At 38.2% G+C, this 25225-nt stretch overlaps 1 protein-coding gene across 3 annotated transcripts in view; it reads right to left on the reverse strand.

Annotated features, from left to right (window-relative positions):
- Nucleotides 1–4032: 4032 nt before the first annotated feature.
- Nucleotides 4033–25225, reverse strand: part of COL25A1 (collagen type XXV alpha 1 chain) — a 441964-nt gene continuing 420771 nt past the window's right edge. Inside the window, exons 31-38 of one of the 3 annotated variants that reach the window (XM_040966694.1) lie at nt 24123–24158; nt 22445–22498; nt 17059–17112; nt 15552–15578; nt 14495–14548; nt 10627–10704; nt 8830–8868; nt 4114–4146 (exon numbers count right to left, since the gene is read on the reverse strand). In XM_040966694.1, the coding sequence (XP_040822628.1) occupies nt 4144–4146; nt 8830–8868; nt 10627–10704; nt 14495–14548; nt 15552–15578; nt 17059–17112; nt 22445–22498; nt 24123–24158 (345 nt within the window). In that variant the 3' untranslated portion in view covers nt 4114–4143. Of the gene's footprint in view, nt 4147–8829; nt 8869–10626; nt 10705–14226; nt 14549–15551; nt 15579–17058; nt 17113–22444; nt 22499–24122; nt 24159–25225 lie in introns of those variants that run through there. The other 2 variants (XM_040966695.1, XM_040966696.1) reach the window with 2 other exon arrangements.

Below are 25225 nucleotides of genomic sequence, written 5' to 3' on the forward strand. Positions count from 1 at the left end.
TTAGCAAACCCCAAATGCAGTAAAAATTTTAAGTTAGAGAAATAAGTGCTTTCTGATATACCATAAATCTAGTTGTTAGGCAGTTATTTCAAGAAAAATGGGAAGAAGCGAGGACTGAAGGTCCTTCTATTAGAAAGCAGCTGACTACGACCGTAACAGGTTATGCATGTTAATTCTAGTAGCGATGTACAATTTTAGCAACCATAATCCCATGAGACTGAGATTATCTTCTTTTCAAAAAGAAGGCAAAGTTCTTATGGACTTGATTTCCTAGGGCTTTTGCTTGTGGGAAATCTTTTTTTTGGGTAGTACTAAATCGTAACATTTGATCATCAAAGTTTCAAATATCAGCATCTGCATGTTCCTCATGATCACTTACTAGAACTCATTAAAACAATGCCATGGAACAATAATAAGTTCTGAGTGGGTAAGACAATGAATAGGGCTTTTTTTTTTTAAAGTACAAAGACTGTTAACTGTTTATGCTGCAAGAATAATAGCAAAATTTTACATATTAAGCACATTTCCTAAGTGATAAAAATACAAGATATCACAGAAAGCTTCTCATTGATAGACATACTGATTTGACCATTTTTCAAATTAGCATATATATACATACATTTTGTAAATGCAGGACATGTGGTACAAACTACTTGAGGCATGATTTTTCTGTACCTCTATAACATCATATGCATGGACTATGAGCTAAAAAAATAGGATCTTTACCATGGTATTGTCTGAAAAAGATATTACAATGCTTTCTGTAAGAGCACATGATAAAGAAAAATTATTCAAAAATGCTTTGGATACTGAAACATGAAGACTGAAAAAGATTTTAAGCATATTTCTGCACTAGGTATTCTATATGGTATGTGCAGACTTTTTAACTTTAGGTTTGTCATGTATAGTGAAATTCTAGAGGCTGGATGAGTAAATGAAAGAGATGAAATGAGTGAAAATGATTGTAAAGCATACAAGAAATGAAGTGAACATAAAATAAAATAAGGGGACCACAGTCTGAATAAACACACATCAGTCTACAGGTACACTTTTTACATTAAGAAAAGCTGGTCATCGAACCATAATTATAGCAAATTCATGAACTTTAAAGAAAAAAAATCACACACTAAGAATTTAGGAATGCTATCGTATAGACAAATAAAATTATCCATAGTAGAGTTGCATTGTCAATAAATAAAAATAAGAAATACATTAGCACCAACCCACAGGAATAGAAAATAATTTTAAAGCTAAAACACATATCAATTTGGCAAACTTTCAAGATTTTCTGTTTAACCAGAAGTAAAATCTGACCTGGATTTTCACTGGATTTTATGTGTTTATCTCAATCTTCTATCATAGTATAAATTAAAGCAAAGAGAAATCTTAAAGAATATATACTAACAAATATAACTCATTAATTCATCTTAAAATTTGACTAATTTCTATATTGACGATCAAATGGATGTTTGAAAATATCTTAGTAACCAAAAGTTTAAGATCATCTCTGGTGGTAAAGTGACTTACAATTCCCCTGAATGAATAGAGCACTGTCATCTCAGACTTGCCCCATTTTTTCCCCCAGGAAATTACAGCTAATGGAAAGTTATAACTTTCTTTAATACTGGAATAAGTCAATGTTCTCAAATCAGTTCTAGAACAAAATCAGAGCACACAGAACAAAGAGTACTAAAGGGCTATGTTTAAAAAACACACTTTTTTTTTAAAAAAAGCTGTGAATTCTTTCTCATTTGGGGCTGAGGTATTCTCTTTTGAAGCTCTGCAAGTTTTAGTGATGCACCTCAACGCCTCTCTACCATGGAAATAGCAAGGTATGAGGAAATACAGCTGCCACTCAAGACACAATAACTCATTTTCCTGGAGAAAATATAATTCCACCCAGTGAATTTCCAAAACTGCTTAAGAGAAATCGTTTCAGGCATTGAGCAAGACCTCATCCTAACCATCACACACAAGAAATTGCTAGAAAATGTTCTGAATTATTTAAAAAATGTTATATTTGCTAAGAGGTACGGAATGTTACTAGAAATGTGATCAATCAAACTTTCCTGGTAATTTAAACGTCTTTGTAGTTTTGAAAACCTACTGTTGCAAAAAAAGATGCCATTTTGTAATAACTGAACAAGAAGAATATGAAAGAGACCACAGGGAGCCTTTGTCATATCTTAACTGCTATTATCATAAGCCAATGATATGTTAACTTCCCCTCTGGTACTGAAAACCAAGCATAAAACTAGAAATGTCACCACAAAAATGACACGGAGAGAAATTAAATTCCCTTATGGGCTGGAAGGGTGACTACTCAGTGCTAATGTCTTGCCAATGCAACCCTTTTGCTTTGAATAAGCCGCCATTTCCAAACTCACTACCAACTCCACTGTGCAAACAAGTGCTCAGTCTTTATGGTTAGGTAAGTTTTGAGCAAGTTGATGAAAAAATACTCTGTGGTAATTACATTTCACAGCTTGTTGAGATCTCAGATTTGGTCTTTTGAGAGAAAGTAAGACAAACATCTGGAAATGTAGAAAAGAGAGAACTCTAAGAATAGGCAAAAATCAGAATCCTAAGAAATGAGTTAATGCTATCAAATGACAAAACTTGACTTTAAATTAAGTAATAGTCTCTACACATGATACATTCATCATGTAAAAATGTGAAAAAGTACTGAAAAAAAAAAAGAGCTTAGCCTTCATGGTCTACAATTGTTACATTGAAAGTGGATCTTCCTATATATTCTCTTCGGTTATGCCAAATAAGAGCAAGGTCAGTAAAACGCCTTTTCAACTGCTGGCATCAAGTAATTAGGAAGATTTTCTTTGAAATAAGTTGCTTCAAACAGTTGTGACAAAAATGAAAACTATCTCCTAAATATTCATGGGAATAAAACAGGAAAAAAAAAAAAAGAAAAACTGGAACTTTTTTTTCTGTTTCTAGAACTTGGCAGAAAATTCTTGCTGTAGTTGGATCTTGGTAAAAAGGAGAGCTCTCACATCAACTCTGGGAGACTGTACCAGTGTGCTCCCTCACATCTTCAGGGGATCTCTCCTTGAGATGTGCTACTCGTTCCACAACCTGAGCTTTGACAGGATGTCCACAGCCTTTGTCTGCAGAGATTGCCATTCCAAGAACCTCCTCTCCCAAAAGAAGTGCTGTATGTCTCAGTCACTTTCCAATTTCCAAACACACCCACATGAACACTTACTGAAATTCAGTGTATTAAAACAAAAAGTCCGCTGATATGGGTGTTGGCATTTGCAAACCTCTTTCCTACTTGGTCACATGCGAGACAGTGCAGGATGCTGAACTGGTCCTCTTCCCATGTCTTCACTGCCAAGGGCAGCCTGAGGAAAGCTGGCGGCAGCAATGGGCTCAAGCCCTTGGTATTTTAACCCAAGTGGCCTGTGAGCCCACAATGCTGGAAGCTGTAGATCTGCAGTCAGGACTGCAGATCCCTCAAAATACAAGACCAATCGTGTGTGCGGTCCATCAACTTATCTCTTTTTGGCAATAAGCCATGGCGTAACCCCCTTGAGGTGACAAAAGGAATAAAAGCTTAGATATAATCAAAGGGCTCATCAAGCAGCATGCTAGAATCTGAGGTTGCACAACAAGCAGGTTGGCACACGGTCATGCTCTTTTAGTCAGTTTCAGTGGGAGACAGGAGTACAAAACCAGAACTATTACAGGTGAATGGTAATACGACAATACACTATAAAAATCAGTCAGTACAGTACATCTTCATAGCTTTGAGTTCATATTTGGTCATGATTTCATGTAAACTATTTTATGGCACTTTTGGTCCATGCAATTAACAAGTTGCAAGTAGGAATAGAGCAAAAACAATCATTCTCTATCACTGAAATGTCCATTTAAATACATATCTTCACATAAGGTAAAAGGGCTACTGATCTATATATTTTGCAGGCTTCTCACTGATTTCACAAATTGTCCCATTTTAGATGTAAGTGGAGACAAGATGGATATGTGTGCTAATGCGAACAGGAAGAAGCAGCTCTATGTAAACATATCTCAGACTTGTAAAATCTGCAATTCAGGTTTCAACTATAAATATAAAAAGTGGACCATTATATACACAACTTCATGCTTGGAAAGTTAGATTCATCACTGTGAAAAAACAGACAACAAAAAGACAAATACATGGAATTAGTAGTTTCAGTTTCAGTTTCAATAATTCCAAATTAACATTTAAGAAAGTTGGTAGAACCTTGAATAGTCTTGTTAATGAACTGATCATGTGATATGCATTCTGTACCATGACAATTTCCATCCCAGGTTTAACCCATACCGATAATTTGGTGTTTGTTTCAATAACCATTCTGGGAAAGCAGAAAATTAGGATTTTGTTTGTATGTAGGAAGATACATTTTGGATCTATAAACTATATACTCTCCTTAAAACACTACAACCCAGCTGGGAAATGCTTGAGAATTCTGACATCAGTGATGGTGTTTGCTTTACTGACACCTGTTCTGTGCCTGTTGTGTAAGGAGGATCTACCTGGTTATTAGAGCTTGCAGCTGTACAAGAAGATCCATTGAGAACTAAGGTTCCTCAAACTCTGGCTCCTCACCCGAGCAGCTCAAATTATAAAATCGGAGAGGACTGAGGATCAGGGGTCTTGAAGGCACAAGCTTACAGGGAACGTAGTAGAAGCTCTGATGTTTATTTCTAGAAAAATCAGGAGAGGGGTGGGTGTTGTGGCATGGTAGGTTAAGCTGCCCCATGGGGTGTCTACATCTCATTTCAGAAAGTCATTGGAATCTCCATTACTTCAGGTCTAGGGACATGGAAGGCAGTGGTTAATGGCTCAAATGCTTGGGACTTTACCATCCATGTGGAATTTCAAGGTGGAGTTCCGGCTTCTGGCTTTGGGCTGGACTAACTGTGGTTGTTTGTGGACATTTGGGTGTAAGCCAGTGGACAGAAGATCTTTCTCTCCCTCTGTTACTCTGCCTTTCGAATTGTAATAGTATTTGCACATAAACATATATTTATATAATCAGTGAATCCATGATGGAATGGACAAAGAAAGGCTAATGGGACTGTTGAATTATCCTCTGCAGGGTGACTAATCTACGGGGTCATTTTCCAAAAGGAAATGAACAATAGTCATTCTGCATCTCTTAATCGAGAACAGATGCAATCCCTGTACAGGTGTGCTGAGGTGATTCTTTCTGCGCTGACACGTAAGCTACCCAGAATTCACACATGTCATGTCAATGTCAAAAATGATGCTTATGGGAAGAATTTGGTATTCCAGACTCTCCTCTTTTCAAATTAGATGCAACTTTGGGTGTTATCATCCAAGTAAAAGAATCTACAGAGCTTTGATATTTTTCTCTGATTTTAAAACTTTATTAAAAATTGTGTTGAATGCCCAGCCTCCTATGTGGTGGCAGTTGGTAAATCCTCTGTTGTGGTGCTGGCATCCTCTATGGGGACCAGTTCATGTTCCAGCTACTCCATTTTCCATCCAAGTTTCCTGCTTGTGGCTTGGGAAATCAATGGAAAATGGTTCAGACCCTTGGGCTCCTGCAACAACGTGGGAGGCCTCTGGGAGTCTCTGGCTTTTGGCTTTTGACTGCTCAGTCCTGGCCACTGGGGCTATCTGGAGTGTGAGCCAGTATTTGGAAAATTCCTCTCGCTCTTTTCTTCTCTGTGCCAGATATTCATTTCAAATAATGAACAAAAATTATTATATGGGGCCAGAGTTGTGGTTCAGTGGCTTAAGCAGCAACCTGTGACATAAGCATTCCATATGAATACCAGTTCAAGTTCTTGCTGCTCCACTTCTGATCCAGTTCCTTGCTAATATGGCTTGGAAAGAAGCAGAGGGTGATCCATGCATGAGGTCCAGATAGAGTTCTAAGCTCCTGGCTTTGGCTTTGCCCAGCCCCAGCTGCTGGCCCTGTTTGCGGAGTGAATCCACAGATGGAATCTCTCTCTCTAATTGCCTTTTAAATAAATCTTTTGAAAAAACTTGCCACTTGGTTTTAAGGTTTTGTTGTAAGCCTGCCAACCCCTTCTGGAAGATCAAAATCTTGTGGAACATTATAAACAGTTGAAGGTGTTATATTCTATGATAAGTCTCTGGGTATTTTTTCCTATAAATAGCTTCTCATCTGGATGAGAATGGGTGTTGAGTTTTGCTCACAATTTAAACTATGCTGTGTACTGGTACATCCTTACACTTTAAGTTTAGCAGCTGTTTAATGAATTGTATTGGTAAATTTAGAACTGATCTACATCTAGAAATAACAATATCTTAAATGAAGATTGAATCGTTTGATATAAAGCAATATTGGGAGAAGCTTGATCTGGAGGATTTTTAAATTAACCACAGTGATTTACACTGCTACCAGATTCTGATTTTCTAAAAAAAATTATTTATTTATTTGACAGAGAGAGAAAGAGAAGGATGAGGCAAGGGAAGGGATGAGGGAGAGATCTTTCATCTGCTGGTTTACTCCCTACATGGCCAAAGGCTGAGGCTGATCCAGGTATAAGCCAGGAGCCTGGAACTCCATGCAATGTTTCTTGTGGGTGGCAGAGACCCAAGTGCTTGGGTTATCTTTTGCTGCTTTCCCAGATTCATTAGCAGGGAGCTGAGCGGGAAGTAGAGGAGCCTGGACAGGTGCTCATTTGGGATGTCTGTACTGCAGATGACAACGTTCTGCATCAGGACAGCCCCACATTCTGAATTTCAAACTACAAAAGAATTTGTCACTGTGTTGTAAAGCCTAAAAAAGACCCAAAAAACAACCCCCCAAAACACAAACACAAAAAACTCATAATAGTGTTTAAAAATTCAGTCCATACAAACCAGGACTTATTAAAAGCAATCTACTGGCCATACTGTAAAATATCATTAAACAATTTGAGTTACCTATTTTTTGGAATAGCTCAATTGGTCACATAAGGAACAGGAGAGCCTTTCATTTTTTTCTGTTATTTATCTGTTTTACTGTGTGTTAAGGGGTATCTATAGGCATTTCAGAGATGCCCATCAGGATGATTTGCATTTGTGTGTGTTGGGGATATGTGTGGTAAGCAGCAGTAAAATTTTATCTTGATTTACTCTAATTATAGAAGATGCTAGGTTCATAAAAACCTTAACTTGAAATAGCACATAGCATCTATTCTTTGGAAAAATGAGTATTTGAGACAGAAACAAATTTCTAACATGATTCCAATGACCACTGAGTTTGGCTACATCATAAACCAAAAAGGCAATTGGTCCTTTGCATGTTGCCACCATTATGCTGCCCTTCAAGAAGGAAGCCCAAAGGTGGCCCAAAGCAATAATGAACCCAAGTTCTGAGAGGTCATAAGCTGTATAAAGTGAGCCGCTGCCTGATGGTGTGATGGATACAAAATATATACATATTTATATCTATCATTATACTAATGGGTTGCAGGGCAAAGGTTAGGGTAGAAATGGTAACTCTAGCTCAGATAGTCTTTAAAATTTTGTGAGCTGGGGTTATGACGGTGAGTGGATCGTTTTCTACCACAATAGGCCCATCTTCCTCAGACTCACTTGACCTCAGAGAGGATTGAGCTAATTATCTGTCAGGCTGAAAGTGGAACACAGGAAGCTCGTAAATAAATGATGCTGTTGAGAGGGAAGATATTCCTTTCCCCCCACCAAGTAGGCGGAACTGATTAAGAAGGAAGGCCAGTTACACAGGAATTCTTGAACAGGGTTGCTAAAGTGAAAGGCAACTAAGAGTCAAACTTCTCGTCATATTTTTGTTATAGTTTTTCCAATGAAGCGTGCCTGTCCAAATTCACTGAATAAACCACAAGATGCTGGAGAAAAAAAACAAAAACCAAAACCCTTCCACATGATCAAAGTGGCCTGAATACTTCCCTCGAGCTCATTGTGCAAAGGAAAGTCTTGTCTTTTTGGAGCATGTGCACAGCCCTTTCCAATTAGACTTACACCATTATTGCACACAGACTGGTTTTCCCCAAGAGCCCAGCACATGCAGATCACTTGCCTGCTTCAAAATGCTGTGATGCCTTACTCTGTGTACCCTTGTTCCACCATGTTCTAGCTCTGTGCTCTTGGCATTTCCTTCATTCACATTTCTGCATTTCACTTTTCTCATCTGTATCACTGAGAACAACACCTAAGAAGGCTATGTATGCATTAAATGAAATGATAGTCGCTAAATGAAAAAAAAAATGAGCACATACCTTTGTACCTAGTAAGCTTCCTCTAAAGGACAGGTTCTCTTTGTTACCGAATATCTGTCTTGTAACTAGACAGATATGGGAACAGGTATATATGAACTGCTGTCAGAAAGGAGGCCAATTTAATCAGGCAAGTCCATATAGCATTGGCAAAACTGGATTTTATTTTCTGCTTTCACAGCTTTGTGTCTAGTTTTGACAGGGTTCTACCACGCATTATATTTGTCTAGGTAACTGAGTAAGATTAGAACAGCAATTACAACTTAGAAAAGCATTAAATGGCAGGGGTGGAGGGTGGGGCAGAGTTTGCCAGAGAGAAACAAAACGTTATCAAGATGCACTGCCCTTTTTCATTCCTAAAGGAGTTAACCGGGATGGTTCCAAATCACAGTGTTTGCTGAAAAGTGTTTTCACTCATCAACTCAGACAGAATCATGTTAAGTACGTGGAAAATACAAGGAGTCTTATGCTTTTTCAGGCCCAACTACTTTGCAGAATGTCAAATTCCAAAGTTTTGTTTGGAATGGAAAAGGGCAGATCAAAGAAATGGAGTGCACTTCTTTCTAAAAATCATTCTGAACAGCCTACCTTTTGCCAGCAGCCAGGCATGGGTAATCCATCTGGCCCCTGTTTTAAAGAGAAGGAAAAGTTTTTCAGGCTCTACAAGAGAAATCAAACAAGCTTAGTAATTTAAAAAACAGATTTCTACCTGTTAAGTGACTTCCGTCATAGCCCTCTCTTACTAGTTAGCAACTTCAATGAATTATCCAGTGTTAGAAATTATACCAATATTTTCCAGAGTGGAAGTTCATAAAGTATAAAACAAACAATGCCTCAAATTTTGAAAAAGCAATGTACAAAAAGCATACTGATCTACTCATAGTTACAGTGTTAGGTAACAAACCTGTATTATACCTCTTAAATTCATTGAAATATAACTTACAATTGTCTTTATTAAATAAATCAAGATAATTTTCTGGTCACCAGGAACTATGGCTAAATGCATGATAATAATGAATAACCAGTGATGAACCATTTATATCTGGAGTTCATAGCTCATCAATACTGATGTTCATTACTTTTCTACATTGAAAGTAGATAAATCAGAACATAATTAATTAAAAGGTAGGCATTGTATTTGTATTTTATAAGATGTTATCCTTAGCATTCGGTGTTTATGTTCATATTCTTCAGATTTCAATTGACAAAATCTGAACAAAATAAAAGATCCGAAATATTGCAAAAATTAAGTGAACATTCTTCAGATACAAATGATACAAATCAGGCAGAAAGAGCTGGTATTTTTATGATGGCATGCTTACATTCCCCCCCCAAAGTGATTATAAAATGCAATTTATCATCAATACAAGGCAACAAAATAAAAAAGCAATTCAGAGATTTTCATAGCCATAATTATTGACTACATAACACTTTTCAAATAAATACAATCTCTTAAAAGACACAATAAATATAAATAAATTTGCATTTAAATATCCATGCTGATAACTGAAGAATAATCTAAGAACATGCAGACAGAGTAACTATCAACACAACACATTTTTTATTTAGACCTCAGAGTCGATTGAAGACTTCCTTCTTAAATGTAAAAAAAAAAAAAAAATCACCTTGTAATAACTTTATAAACTACTTGGGAAAAACTTGGTAATGCCAGATTGGTACAAGGAGAAGGATCAGCCAGTAGAGTTTTAGATTTTAGTATCAGGAGGATTTGGAGTTCATGCCAATGGAGATAGAGGATTTTTGTCTACTAAGGCAAGTGAGTTTCAAAAGGAGAGACCATTAAATTGAAAAGGTTATGGGACAAAGAAGAGGGCTTGGGCTGCAGACTATTATCATCTTCAGAAGTGCAGGGAAGTTTGATTTTTTCCTCCCTCTATGGTCTCTGATTAGCATTTACTTGAACTGGTTAACTTTTGCCACAGACGTATAATTCTACATGTTTGGCTTAATAAATAGCCCGGCAGAAAATTAATGGAAGTGACAAAAATATATTTTTTGAGGAAAAAAAAAGTTAAACTTAGGCATAAAACCAGAAGTTATGGCCTAGCAATATCTTTACATCCAGTATTTTTCATTACATTTCAATATAATGCTTAAGTATTTATGTACTATATTAATATTCCAAAGAACACAGATACGGTGGCCATGTCAGTCAGGAGGACAATGTCAGGTGATTAGCTGGTATCACGGACAGAAGCACATGCCTGCTCTCTTTTCCAGAGGAAGGAGCCTGTTCATGCGCATGCAAGTAGTACGTGGGTCATGGAAAGCTTGCTCCAGGAAGCACCACTTTACACGGTGGCAATGAGTAGGTCATCAACAAAGGAACTGCATGCAGGGTGGAAGGAAAGATAAATACTGTACCAATTGGCAAGGGGCATCCAGCCCATCCAGGCCAGGCTGGCCTGGCTCCCCTTTTTCCCCCTTAACGCCACGGAATCCCTGTTTGTAAAGATTAACTCATAATGTTACTAATACAAGAATTCACTTGAACACAAAATCTGCTAAAGAAATAACTATATCAGTGAAAGGCTGGGAGAAGAGCAAGGCTGAAGGGATGTGTGACTGCAATGGAGCCTGGAATGCTCCCATAGGAGGACTTTTCTGGCAATAGTGGGCTTTGGAAGGGATGTGGAATGGCACAGGTTCCTCTTGAGATCCTGGATTCAGAAGCCAGTGGCACAGCGACCCTTGAAGGTTAAGACAGCAGGGAGAGCCAAGGGTCAGAGACAGGATATGGGATGGATCAAGTTGGCCTGAGATGGATGCTCTGTTACCTTCAAGTCCAAGTTAAGTGACCTTAGCCTGAGATCCTACTATTACAGGACCCTTCAGCCTGCTCCTCTCCCAGGTCCTTCCGTTACACAGATGAGATGGTTCCATGAGGTAGACATACCAACGGGCAGGGTGCATCTAATCCAGGAGCACCCTGTTCTCCTTTCTCCCCTTTAGGCCCCTTTTTGCCTTTCTTTCCCTTTTCCCCCTGTGAACATAAGGGTTTAAATGAAAGACGGGTTTTATTAGGTAGGGAGGGGTGGATGGGGATGGGAATAAAGGTGATTCAAAAGATGGCTTAGGCTGAGGTGGTCTGGAAGGGCGTTTACCACAGATTCATGACTTAGGGAAGGCATGAGTCTACAAAAGATGACTGAGTCTTTGCAAGTGGCCATGCACTGCAGGCAGTAGTACATGGGGTTTAATCTAAGATACAGCTTAACAAGATGAAAGAAAGCAACACAAAAGGATAATAAATCAGAAAGGCAGAGTGATACTGCCTTGGACCCCAATGCGCTGGACAATGCAGATTAAGGGCTATGCGACATCAATGGTCCCTAGGCCACCAGGGGGCAGGTGGAGCTGATGTGAATAATGGCTGCTTGCCCCAATTCTTGTCAACTTGATTTATTTATTATTTTTCAAAAGAATAATACTGTAACAGATGAAAGCCCTGTTGAGCCAGAGGACAAAAAAAAAAAAAAAAAAAAAAATTCACAGCCTCTACATCTTTGAAATGGATCCAATTTATATTACTTCTTGTATTTCTCCTTACAAAATGGTCAATACATTTTAGGCATACTTCTGTTTCTTCTTAATATTTTAAAAAATACTATATATATATATAGTTATATATATATATATAAAATAAAAAATACTCTCCTTATTGAGACAGATAAACAAATAGTCAAAGTGCTAATACTAGCATCATTACCAACTGGAGGCATGTGTATTCATAATCCTTGGAATCTTTAACTCATTTCTCTTTTTTATCTCATGCCAGGCATTTACAGTGGTAAATGAGTTTCCAGCTTACAATGTACAAAAGCCAAAAAGGAAAAACAAATCTGTTCAGAGAGGGGAAATAGTTTGGGCTCTGTGAAAATGAAATAGGCAGGACCATTATTAAGTGGGAATGTAGCCATGGAAATTAGTATTTAGGAATCCAGGTAAAGGCTGCAGGAAATCTGCATGGATCACAGAGATGGAGGAATTAAGGAAAGAAGGCAAAAGGAGAAGGAAGGAATGCATCTCAGCTGTTTCATGTTAGCACAAATACCTCTGCATATTCAGATAGGAAGGTGGTGCTGAACAGAAGAGACAATGTGATATAATAAAAGTTTAAGTTAGTGTGTTCATTCTGAAATAAGGATGGTCGTTATAATAACTGAACAATGTGCAGCCAAAAGACATGAATATTCAAAGGCAAAAGCAAGATACTAGAGATCTATTCACAATTAATAGTTCATTCTAATAGCATGGACAAAAGCTCTTCATTTAGCTCCTGTGCACCAAAAAGTTCACAATCAAAAACATTTGACCTTCATGAATGTTTGGGAAAGAGAAAGTCTGTGTGGCTTAGTTGATCATGGTCTAAGCTAACGACACATGAAACTGGCGGGAGTGAGAGCACGTGTGATAGGAGTGGGCTAGGAGAAGCATTTTGGGATCACTCCTGCAGTCTGATTTAGACACAGTATAAGGAATTGGAAGAAAGGAACTGGTAGACTCCAAACATAAAGAAAAATAGAAACACTAACTACCTGAGTTGAACAATTATACTGAATTCATGCATTTAACTATTGCAATGCATCCAATAAGAATGTACAAGTATTTTGTGTTAACTAAAATAAGACTTTTAAATTCAATTTTTGGTTTTGGTACCATGGTATAGCATGTTAAGCCTCTGCCAGCAGTGCCAGCATCCCATATGGGTACCAGTTCAAGTCCCAGATGCTCTCTTTCCCATTCAGCAACTTTTTAATGAATCTGGGAAAGCAGCAAATGACCCCAGGTGCTTGGGCCTCTGCACCCACATGGGAGATCTGGAAGAAACTCTTGGCACCAGGTTTCAGATTGGAACGTGAACCAGCAGGTGGAAGATTTCTTTCTCCTTCTCTTTTTAACTCTACTTAAAAAAAAAATAAACACAAAAATGCCTTTAAGAAGTCCATTTTTTCCATGAACTTTCTGTAGTATCTTTAGGTAAACTTCACTGTTGAAAATAATTCATAGGACTTAAAAATTGTGGCGTTGGGTGGGGTATATTGTGGTCTGCTAGGTAAGATTGATGCTTTATCCCATGAGAGTGTCTGTTGAGTCCTGGCTGCTCCACTTTCAATCCAGTTTCTTGACAACAGCCTGGGAAAAGCAGTGGAAGATGACCCAAGGGTTTGGGCTCCTGATACCCCACATGGGAAATCTTGAAGACACTCCTGGCTCTTGGCTTTGGCTTGGCTTAGCCCTGGCCATTGTGGACATCTGGGGAGTAAACCAGCAAATGAAAGATCTTTCTGTGTCTCTTCTCTCTGTAACTCCTTCAATTAAGTAAATAAATGTATTTTTTAAAAGTATATTGTTAAGGAGAACAGGATACAAGTTAATCTAAGAAATATACTGGGTTTAAATTATTTGAGTTATAAATATGTAATTTCAGTTGCTTTATGGTTTTGACTCATCTACTGAAGGATTGAATTTTTGTTTGTAGCATTTGCTGTGTTCAGTGGAAAAAAACATTTTGAGGTCCACTATCAGGTCAAAGACTTAAGCAAAGTAGAGAGACAAAAAAAACCCAGAAAGATATAAAGAAAAATATGGAGAAGGAAGGAAGAAATGATTTAAAATTTACAATGCAAATTTGCCTTTGTTTTATATGGGCTCTTTCATGTACCAGAGGTGACAGAACTCAAATCTTACTATAAACCTCCTAAAATACACCCGTATCTTCATTGAAATAATCCATAGCAGCCAGCTCAACATCTGAAAGCAGCCAGTTGTATTTCCTGTGCAATGAGTGTATTGTGGTTTACTTATTGCACTGCTCACTGTATAGTTGTGAATTATAAAGAATCAAGACACATTTGGCTGTCTCTACTGGGAAGGTTGTGACAATCAGTGAGACACAAGTTTCACTGTGGTAGATTTGTGTTCTTTAATTTCACAAACTTTCTCTAAAACCCCTGACCTCACATTTTTAAAGAAATTGGCATCAGGTAGTTGAAAGACTGTAAGCTGGATATTTGGGGATAATGATTATTTTTTCTTTCATTCTAGACAGTGCCTTATTTCTAGCAGGGTAGCGTACTTAGCTGTGAACGCCTGATCCCTCAGATGAGGCATCAGTGTGTTTTTGGAGCACAAGATGGAGACAAATTAGGCATCTGACAGAATCACACAGGTTGAGCAGCAAAGCAGACAGCGTGAGTAGTCACACATAGTACATGCTAGCAGATGTCACCTTCTCTCCCTTTTCTCCTACGTCGCCCTTCTCACCCCGTGGACCAGGAAAGCCCTGGAAGAAGAAAGCAAACACAGGACAGTCATTGGTGCAAGTGTGGTAAAGTCATATTAAATAAATAACTAACAAAAAGACAAATACCCCTAGGGTTTCAAGATTCTGAACAGAAAGAAAAATGGCATGCCACCCAGATAACCTTAAAATAGACTAGCACAATAGTTTTCTAACATCTCAGTTTTCTATGTATTGCATTTTTCTTGCGTTTCTTCTAAGCAATGTAGGGTGGAATAAGTCCCATGATATGATTTGAATCCTGGAATAGTCATTGATTTTTTGTTTGAGAAAGTCACTCTCCTCTGTGCTCTGGTCCCCTGTCAAATGGGCTCAATGATATCTATTGTACAGCTGTTGTTAGGGCTAACTGAGACAACACATTCAAAGCACCCAGAAGGATGCCGACATAGAGTAGGTGCTCAGTATATAGTAATTGTTACGATTTCTGCTACTGTCATGATTCATAGAATAAAAGATATGCAGTGAGAATTTCTACAGCTTCTACTTTCAATGGTCTCTCTTTTTATAGAATTAATTTAGCATCAGACATATAGGGACCTACTATTAAGAAAAATAGTACATATCTTTGAAAAATACATAATATATATTATAATACATAATATATAAGATATAAGAAAATATATTATTGTAATATATAATATATAATTTCCCTAAGAATAGCATGTGAGAGGCATATTGTTTTTAGTGTATATTTTTCATAAGTGGGCCATGCTAATGCTAAGAGTATCCTTAATTTGGGCAACAATTTTGAAGGGCCAGTATCTACTGTCAGTTGTAAACTTTGTACCAGGTGATCATGTTTTTACTTTTATTTTCATCTCATGCAAGTACTAGTAAAGTTTATACTTCTGTCTATAGGCACAGCAATGTATGCTCCACACTCAGCTATATGACTAGTAAAAGGAAGCATTGTTGCCATTCCTGACGATGGAGATCATCAACATCTATTATTAAGAAAACATGTATTTTGTGAATTACTTACATCAAGACCAGGCTCTCCATCTTTCCCCTGCCAAAGAATCACAGTAGCTACATTAGTGACCCTAAGTTTCATGAAAAGTTTATTGTTTTTATTTAAGGGTGCATAGACATGCAACATTAACATTACAGCACTACTGCAGAAATGTGAAAAAGACACTCCATGCACGTGAAAGAAACACAAGTTTCTTTCAATCAAGTGAAGCGACTGCTGAGTGTTACAACTAACGATGGTGAAAATTTTCAATCATATATCAAGTTAAATAGAGTGATATGAGCTGAAGTCTAATGTCTGGTATCCAAGTTATTTATCCAGGAATAAAACTGAAAGCAAAAATAATAATGTTCAGTTGGTGTAAAAACACATTAGTATTAATCCAAGAACCAGTAACTTTAATTTGATAATCTAGTAGTTAGCTCACACATGAGTAAAAATGTGAACACTTCACTGTTAAATATAGTTCTAATTGGACAGATGTGCACCTGAATATAAGAAGTAAAGGTGTAAGGGTCACCACTGAAGAACTGTTTTTAACTAAACTTTGTCAATGAGTGATCCCCAAATGGACTTTTACTCATAATGCTGACATGTAATGACAAATTCATAGCCACCCTTAAATAAAAACAGCTAATCGCAGGGATAACCCTAAAGTGTTATTACACCGTGTTACCACCCAGTGTTCCAGAAAGCCTGCTTTGTTTCTGTCCATTTCAAAGTCAGCATCTATACCCATTCCCCTGCCTTTTTTTTTTTTTTTTTAGCACCAATGTAATCATGGCTTAAGCACTGCATTTTAGTTCATAAAAAAAGAGTGTGGACAAGACAGGGAATTTAAATATCTTACTATGCTGTTTTCCTCTCTAGTCCTTCCATCCTCTACTGAACCAATTACAATTATTGCAAAGATAGCTTTTGAAGTAAATCGAAGATCTCCGCTTGGTTCAAGTGAACTGTGTTTTCAAGAAGACAGAACACCTTCAACATTGTGTTCTGGATATAATTTGTCAGTTTAGAAAGACCCAAAACCTAAGGCACCATAAATATCTACTGAATTTGAGGAACCATTTTTAGTAGCAGGGACATTTTCTTTTCTTTTCTTTTCTTTTTTTTTTTTTTAGCAAATAACCTTTGAGAACAGATAAAGTGTGAAGAAGGTTGCTGTCAATGATGTTTCAAGCCTACTTTAGATACAGTGTCCTTTCAGGTGCAGGTTGTGGGTATCCGGTTGGACAGTTTGGGGAGGAGTGTGTTCCCTGAAAACAGAATCCTGCCTTGAGGTCAGCGCTGTTTATCTCACAGTCTCTGATCCTGTGCTGAAGGGTGTGGGTGTGTCGGGATGGCATGAGGGTGGGACTCAGTAGGGGCTCTCTTCTAAGGCCATGAAATTATCAGTACTGCAGATCATTACTGAGTTGTCCTTAGTTTACACACAGGGAAGAGGCAGGCACAGCAGGGACAGGTCATGGACACATGCTTTGTGTGGTAGCTATTCATGTGACCGTGAACTCACAGGTAGGCCATAAGGCCCTCGGGGTCCAGGCTCTCCCATAGCTCCTTTTTCACCCTAAAATTGAAAGAAGAAAAGTTGAAGTGATACATGCATATTCATGTTTACACATTTGCTCTAGAGATGAAGTAATCTATCAAAATACCAAAAGAATCAGGTCAGTGGTCCCTGCCAGTGATATGGTGAATCTAACCCACAATCACAGATTTTCCTAGGACCCCTTTGAAAGCAAGCAGTAGGAGACTGCTGCTCTTTCCACTTGTGCCAAGAGATTTGGTGGCCAGATTTGATGGCTGCACAATTGCTTGACTTTCTTCAGCACTAGGGAGAAACATTTATTTGTTGCTAATTATTTCAAGTTACTTGTTGAATATCCCTTATCTGAGATTAGAGATGCTTTGGATTTCATTCACACACACACATAATGAGATTTCTTGGTACTGGAACTCAAATTCAAATATAAAGTTCATTTTGTCATAAATACATTATACACATAGTGTCAGGGCAATTTCAAACAATATTTTTAGTGTCCCTGCATTTGCACCATGACCTATTACATGAAATCAAGTATGGAATTTTCCATTGTGGTGTTATGTCAGGGGTCAAAATGTTTCAGATTTCTGGAACATTTCAGCATTTTGGTTTCCAGAGGAGGGAACCTAGATTCCTTTTTCAAACATATAATAATTAAATGCTTTTATAATCCCTATCCAACTTGTTTTCTTTGGAGAAACTTTTTCCTGATCACCCTTCTCTTGGCCCAACTGGAGACAGGTGAATGTTGTAACCTATATCCATAGAGCTTACAACACTGTCTGGCACATCAACAAATATTTGTTCAGTGAACAAACCAAGCTGAATCGATACAGTGATGGACACAGTTTGCCTTGTTTCCACAAACGAGAGTTTGAAAGTTTTATGCTTTTCATTAAGTGCTGGCATTGTGGTGCACTGAGTTCAGCTGTTGCTTGCTATGCCTCTTCCTGTGTCTTAGCACCAGTTCAATTCATACAGTCATTGGCTTGGCTTCCAATCCAGCTCTGTGCTAATGCACATGGCAAGGCAGTGGACGATGGCTCAAGTGCTTGGGTTCTTGCCACCAAGTGGGAAATGGGATGAGTTATGGCCGCTGGGAGAGTGGGATGGAAGATCTCTCATACTTTCACGTTATCTTCTTTGCTATTACTTTCTGATAAATAAATACATCTATTTTTAAAGATTTCTCTAAAAAATGTTTGATATATATACATTATCTTCATCACTCTTTTTCCAAGTTCCATGTAAGCAGAATAGCTCACCCTGCTTCAATGCTAAACTTATATGCCTATAGAGAGCAAATATTATTGGAAGTGATTCTATGAGAAGAAGTAATTGAGGCTAAGTGTTTGGCTCAGTGGGTAAAATGTTGATAGGAATGCTATCACCCCCCGTATTGGAGTGACTAGGCTCTTAGCTCCATTTCTGATGTACAAGTCCAGGTCCCCATGTGAGGTGCTTTCTACTTGTCAAATTCTTTAACTCTGATTTAAGAGGTAGTGGTGTCAATCAACCCTGTCACCTAGAGAAGCATGCAGACAAAAGCTTACTGAATGTTACTGGTTGTTACTTTTTGTTGGCAACTAAAATTACATTTTGCAAAGTGGGCAGGTTTTAAATCAGAGATTTAAATCTGAATTTAAGTTCTGGTACATTCTGTTTGGTGGCCTCTAGTAACTTTAACTTTTCTGGCTTGAACTTCTTTGGCTGCAACATAATAATATTACATATTCAACCAGAATTATTCGCAGAGTTTAATGTAACATTATGTAATTATATGCTGATAAGTGATAGTGTTATAAATTGCAGCAATTATTAGTGTTATACAATGAGAGAGATTGTTTTCAACGAAGGGCTTGGAAACTTGGCAATAATTCAAAATAAGTTTCTGTTTGACAATGTTACGGTGGTGGTGGTGTGTATGCATATATGAACACAGCAGTGGGAAGTGGGAGTTTAACAGGTCCACATAAACCAGCACATATAGTTTGAAATAACTCCACAGGTTACATTAGATTCACTTTCAAAAATATCCACAGATAATTTTAATATAACTATTTCGTTCTTTTTCCTCTCACAGAGAACCTTGGCTTTGCTTTTTTTTGTGTTGCTTTAAAATTTCCTTAAGTATTTGAAAGGGAAGGAGGCAAGGAAAACAGAGGAGAGGGGAGGGAAAGGAGAAGAGGTGAGAGGAAGGGAGAGAAGGCAGAAAGGGGAAGGGAAGAGAAATCTCCCATCTGTTCATTCATTGTATAAATGGCAGCAACAGCTGGACCTGAGTACAATGGAAACCAGGAGCCAAAGACTCCATCTGGGCCTCCCGTATGGATGACAGGGAGGTGAGAGAGATCTTCCATCTGCTGGTTCACTCCCCAGGTGGCTGCAAATGTCGGAGTTGGGCAGGTCTGAAGCCAGAAGCTTCTTCTATGACTCCCATATGAGCACAGGGGCTGAAGGACTTGGGCCATTTTCTGCTGCTTTCCTGGGCACATCTGCAGGGTGCTGGATCAAAAGTAAAGCAGCTGGGAGTTGAACTGGTACCCATATGGGATGCGACATTGCAGGAAGAGGCTTTATCCACTATGCCATGATGCCAACCCTGACCCAAGTATTTAAGCCATCCTCTGCTGCTTCCAAAGGGTGCACATTAATGGAAAGATAGAATCAGATGCAGAGATGGGACTGAAACCCAGGCACTCTGAGAAGTGGTGTCCTAATTGTGACGTCAAATGCTCGGTCCATGTTTTAGGATGAGTATTATCATGTTTACTTGAACCAAGTTGTCACTAAAACATGTGCCCATGAAACTTCTAGAATAGCCCACCCCTAGCAATTGCTGTAACCCAATAATAACAATTCCATTTCTCCTGCTGGACAACTGAATCAGGTTTTGGTCTTAGGACAATCAGCTGGGAAACTCTGGGGAAGGTGTCCTCCTTGCTAAGGGAGGAAAGCTGATGGAGAAGTCTTGCTGTTCTCTATGACAACTCAAGGGAGCAGATACTTGGAAGTGCTGTCAGCAGTCTCCTGTGGTTAGGTGACAAAGCATTGAAGCAAAGCTTAGCATCCTTCTCTGGCTATGATGTCATATAAAATAATACATTTCCTTGACCTTTTATGCCACTTTGGGCATGGTTCTGTAACTGTGAACCCATAGCACAGCAGGGATCTGAATGCATAGCTTCTTCTCCTAGATTAAGTAATGCAAAGCACATCTGAGCCTCTCAAACTTATCTTACAGTGTTCTGAAGTACTTACAAGACCAAACAAAAATCATTTACAGGCTTGTGCATCAGGTGCTTGGAGACCCAAACACTAACACTGTCAGTCATGTCTGTGAGAAGGTTGGAATAGCACTGCCTGTCAAAAGGTTGGTTTCTTTTAAGTTGATGTAATTTCATTCCAGCTGCTTAATTTACATGTCTATACTGAGAATTATTCTAGAATGCCTCCTTTTGCCAATTCCTAAGAGTCCAGATGGTGCCTCAATCAATTACCTTTGAGAATCACACTCCAGCATAGCACTTTGGCAGAGGGGCACTTGGAGAAGACTGATATATGATCCCGTTAAGATAGTTAACATGCTGAGTAAATACAAGTGTAACACTTTGCACCACACACCATCTGACTGCAACTATGCCTTCACAAATTCTTTCAATTTCACTTGCTCTTCTGGTTAATTCTGCCCCAGCACTGACACCTGATACCCTTGTGACACTGTGGAGCTATCGGAAGTAGCAGCTGATTTAGCAAACGGTAAACCCTCTTGAGCCATGGCATTCTGCCAAGACTGCCTGAGATGAGCTTCTCCATTTTTAGTACATGAGATGGCTTTCTTGATGCAGTGCTTGAAAGTGAATCTGCATCAACAGTGTTGAGAGTTTTAAAAGCTTTCAAGTATTTTTACTTAAGATGATCTTTAGAAGTTGTCAGTTTGATATTAGAAGTAAGGTAACTATAGTTTCAAGCACCATGTTTCTCTAGGACTCATCTCTTTCTAAGAGCACTTTTGGATAACACCAATCTTTATGTACTTTTAACTCTTATGTCGGTATTTTTCTGGTTGTTTCTTTCATATATATATATGTATATGCGTGTGTAGATATATATATGTGTATATATGCATATATATGTATATATTTCTAGATACAGATTGTAAATTCTTCCAGGTCACAGAACATAGCTGCTTTCTCTCCAGCCCTGAGTATATAAATGTTGATAAAATTATTAATTAAAGACTGTGATGATGATTTTATCCAATGTACTGGATTTAATTAGAGAATAGTAGGAGAGAATGTTTCCGTTGCACACCAGAAGTAATTTGGCATTTTGCACACAGTAGCACCTGCTGAAGATTTATTGTATGAAAAATTCCATTTATAGAACATAGAATTATGGAATTGGAAGGCACATCAAAGAAATCACCACCCAGCACTCCTTTTGAAAGCAAATTACCCCAGACTGATGAAAATCCATCTAGTTTTTAGAAGACCACAGACTTACATACTGAATTATTCCAACATTTTGAAGCCCTCACTATAAGGACACTTTCTTTATAGCCTATACTGCACGGTGGGGAAATTGTGGACACAATTTCATTCTGACGTACACACACACACAAAACTTCTGAGCTTCCCAAGCTGAGGAAAAAAAAAAGTGGGAGAGAAACAGAATGGATGAGAAGCTCCAGACAGAAGACTTCTGCTGCCACTGCAGTGACTTTTTATGTGTCAGATATTCATCCGTCATTGAGAATGTCTTCTTCTTTCCTTTTGGGAGAGGGTAATGTGGTCTAGCAATAGGGAGGTGAGTGAAAGCTTTTGTTTTACAATGCACTGAAATGATTTCCTTATGGCTAAAGAAAAACAGGTCATTCTTCAGCTTTAAGAAATGGGAGCCAGTGTAGTTTGCAGAGAGGAATACCTAGGTTTTATAATTTCCTTTGGAAAAAAGTTATAACTTTCCCTGGATGAATACAGTAGCATTATATAAATGATTATCAGCCAGAATATGTAGTTCTAGAAATTTTACTCCTCTTGACTTCAACTTTCTGGATGTAGGCCAAATGAAAATATCTTCCGTATGGGCTAAGGAAGAATAATCTGCATTTTAATTTGAACTATTTAAATGTATGCATTGTTTTTCTTTTTTTTATCATTATTAAGGCATTCATATTATATTTTATTCTCCATGTTAGAACTCAGAATAGAACTTAAGATGACATATATTTTTTTAAGTTTAATACTAGATAAACCTTTATTTCTTCTGGAGAATGAACACTTTCAACAAGTACAGAAAACGCAGGGTCGGTGTTTTCTTTAGTCCAAGGCTTAGTAACCTCAGGGCTACTTACTCTTTCTCCTTTGGGACCAGCAGGGCCATGGGGTCCCACAGGACCATCTATACCCTAAAATAAAAAAGAAAGAAAGAAAGAAAGAAAATAAACCAAACAAGGTAAAAAAATAAAATACTATGAAGATATTAGGGGATATATCACTATGGCTGCAAGAAAAGCAGTTATGATTTATCCTGGTCTCTCCCTGGGTGGTTGATGCTTTAGGACGCCAGTAAAACAACTCCTCTTTTAAAGTTCTTTATACCTGATTCTTTCAGACTAATGTTTTTAAAGAAACACATGCAAAAATGGATGAATGATACAGTTGCACATTTCAATGATGGGTACACACAAAAACCATATGTCATTTAGTTACATATTTCCTCTCTACTAAATGGAACATCGTTGCTGTTTTCCAACTTCCTCTCAACTCTTCCATAAGCCTTAGCTTCATACTTAAGATGGCCACTCTCAGTCAGGCATATCCTGAGCTGATTTTCAACTGTTGAACAGTTACAGAAGTAGGGAAGAAAGACATAAATGGGAACAGTGTCTAACTGTTCCAACTAAACCTTCTGAGTCTCTGTTGGGAGCAGCAGGGGCTTTCAGGGAGGGAATTATTTGTGTCAGTTCTGCTGCAGGGGCTGAAGGTGCTGGGTGTGCAACTTGCAAACCAGGCAGCCATGATGATTTAATGGTGTAATAGCCTTCTGGTCTCCTGGTTAGTTCAGGAGTAGGATTTCTGCGGTGAAGGAGCTAACACACTGGAAGAATATAGGAATATGGAGATTGAGTGAAAATAATGATTGCCTGCAGCAGGCTTTTAGGACTGAAAAGCATGGGATTTCTTTGAAATCCCTAAAAATGTAGCAAACACCTCAAGTATATGTGCTCATTTTTCAGTAAGACCATGCTTAGACTTGCCAAGAATTTATTACCATTACCATATTTGCAAAAGTAGAAGCTACTCTGATGCAACTCAGCACTACATTTTCTTTTCTGCAGTGTTCCCATTTCCTTTCCACTCTGGTTTATTCTGTGAGAACCTTGTGATATGAAAGAATTCAAAGTTTCACTCTAATGTTGAATTCTCCTCCTTGTGACTAACCTTTTTCTTACAGCTTGAACTGAAAACCCACCTTCAGCTTTCTTAACAGTGAGTATTTGCAGCTGATATTGGGGAGATGGCACTATTAGGAACCAAAGGAAAGAGACATAATAACAGGAGCTGGACAAGTTATTTCTAAGAATAGAGATCTGGAAAGTTAGTTGCAAGGAAGGAGTTACATTTGTAACATGAACATGAACTCAACAGGAAAATCCAGTTAAAATGCATCCACAGTTTCGGAGTCCCTTGGGGGGAGCTCTCTCAAGGGATCACAGGGCATGCCCACTGATTATAGAACACCTTGCCTAGGATTCTGACAATGAGTCTAGTTGGACCAGTCACATGTCCTGCCTAGCAAGTTATCCCGACTTGAACTCTGGCAGTCATGGCTGTGTCTCACACAGCTGTCACCTATTCTCTCTGCATTGTCCCCTTTCTGCCACCATCTTTGTCTCCCTTTACCCCTGGACTCCAGATCCGTATCCCTCCATTGTCATGTGATGACAGCATGTGGAGCGCAGGGTCTACCCTGAGGCACATCGTTGGCAGCTGTAAAACATGTCAGAGGAAGACGAGGGACGCACTCACCCGGGATCCTGGCTTCCCGTCTAAGCCAGATGCTCCCTGCGTGATTTGGTTGGTAGCAGGGTTGGTGGGTATCACACGAATGACAAGAACAGAGATTAGTATGAGGCACCAATGAACAAATGTAACACTTCAAACAACATAATACAGAGCCACAGGGTTCTGGGATGGATATAACATTGCTACAAATTGTTAGTTAGAAGAAAAAATAAAACACATGACAATAAACACCCCACAGATGATGGCATTTTAAAAAGATAATTCTATACAACAAACTGAATGATGCTTATAAGGCTACTGAGTAATGATAGGCAACAATCAGAGGTTCCTATTTTATTTTCCTTGAGATTAATTTTGTGAAGGCTGTAGTATTTACAACATTTTTCTTCAGGGTCTGAATGTAAATCAGTTAATTTCCTAAAGAAAGGCTCATTGTAGTAATTAACCAAGTTAAAGATTTGAAAGAAGTTAAAGGAGCGCTGCAGCAACATTTGCTAACATAGTATTTATGATTAAGAATCACAGCATCTTGGTTGCGTTGGTGGTATAGTGGTGAGCATAGCTGCCTTCCAAGAATCACGGCATCTTAATGTGCCAGGATGATGACTCTTGGGGTTTGCTTGAACAGTACCCATTTTTTACTGGGTTTTTCCTACAGTTCCTAATAGTCACCACTAGAGGGACTTCTAGGAACAGGAGAAAGCCAGAAAGAATTAGACTAGAACAAAACAAAACAAACAAACCAACAAAACAAAACAAAACAAAAACCCCAAAGCAAAACCAAGAACAAAAGCAAAAAACTGACAAAGGAGATCTTTCTTTAGGCAACTTAAAATCGCCTTTGAATTAAAGCTTGAATTGGAAATGCTTTAAAAAAAATCTAATTATTCAGGCAGTACCTACTTTTGCTTATAATGAACTGTTGGTTATCCAAAATTAAGATGAAGAAAAATGGCATTTCTAATGCTTATTTTAAGAATAAGCACTTTTATTCTTTGATATGGATTTTGTATCCCCAGTAACATATTTATTGTCTTTCAAAAACACTAATAGTTTAAGGAGTACTTCAGAAGGAAAATTCACTGGCTGTATAGATGTTCTGGCAA

Source organism: Ochotona curzoniae, unplaced genomic scaffold (genome assembly GCF_017591425.1).
Source record: "Ochotona curzoniae isolate NIBS_2020 unplaced genomic scaffold, NIBS_Ocur_1.0 scaffold_4506, whole genome shotgun sequence".
NCBI classification, from domain to species: Eukaryota; Metazoa; Chordata; class Mammalia; order Lagomorpha; family Ochotonidae; genus Ochotona; species Ochotona curzoniae.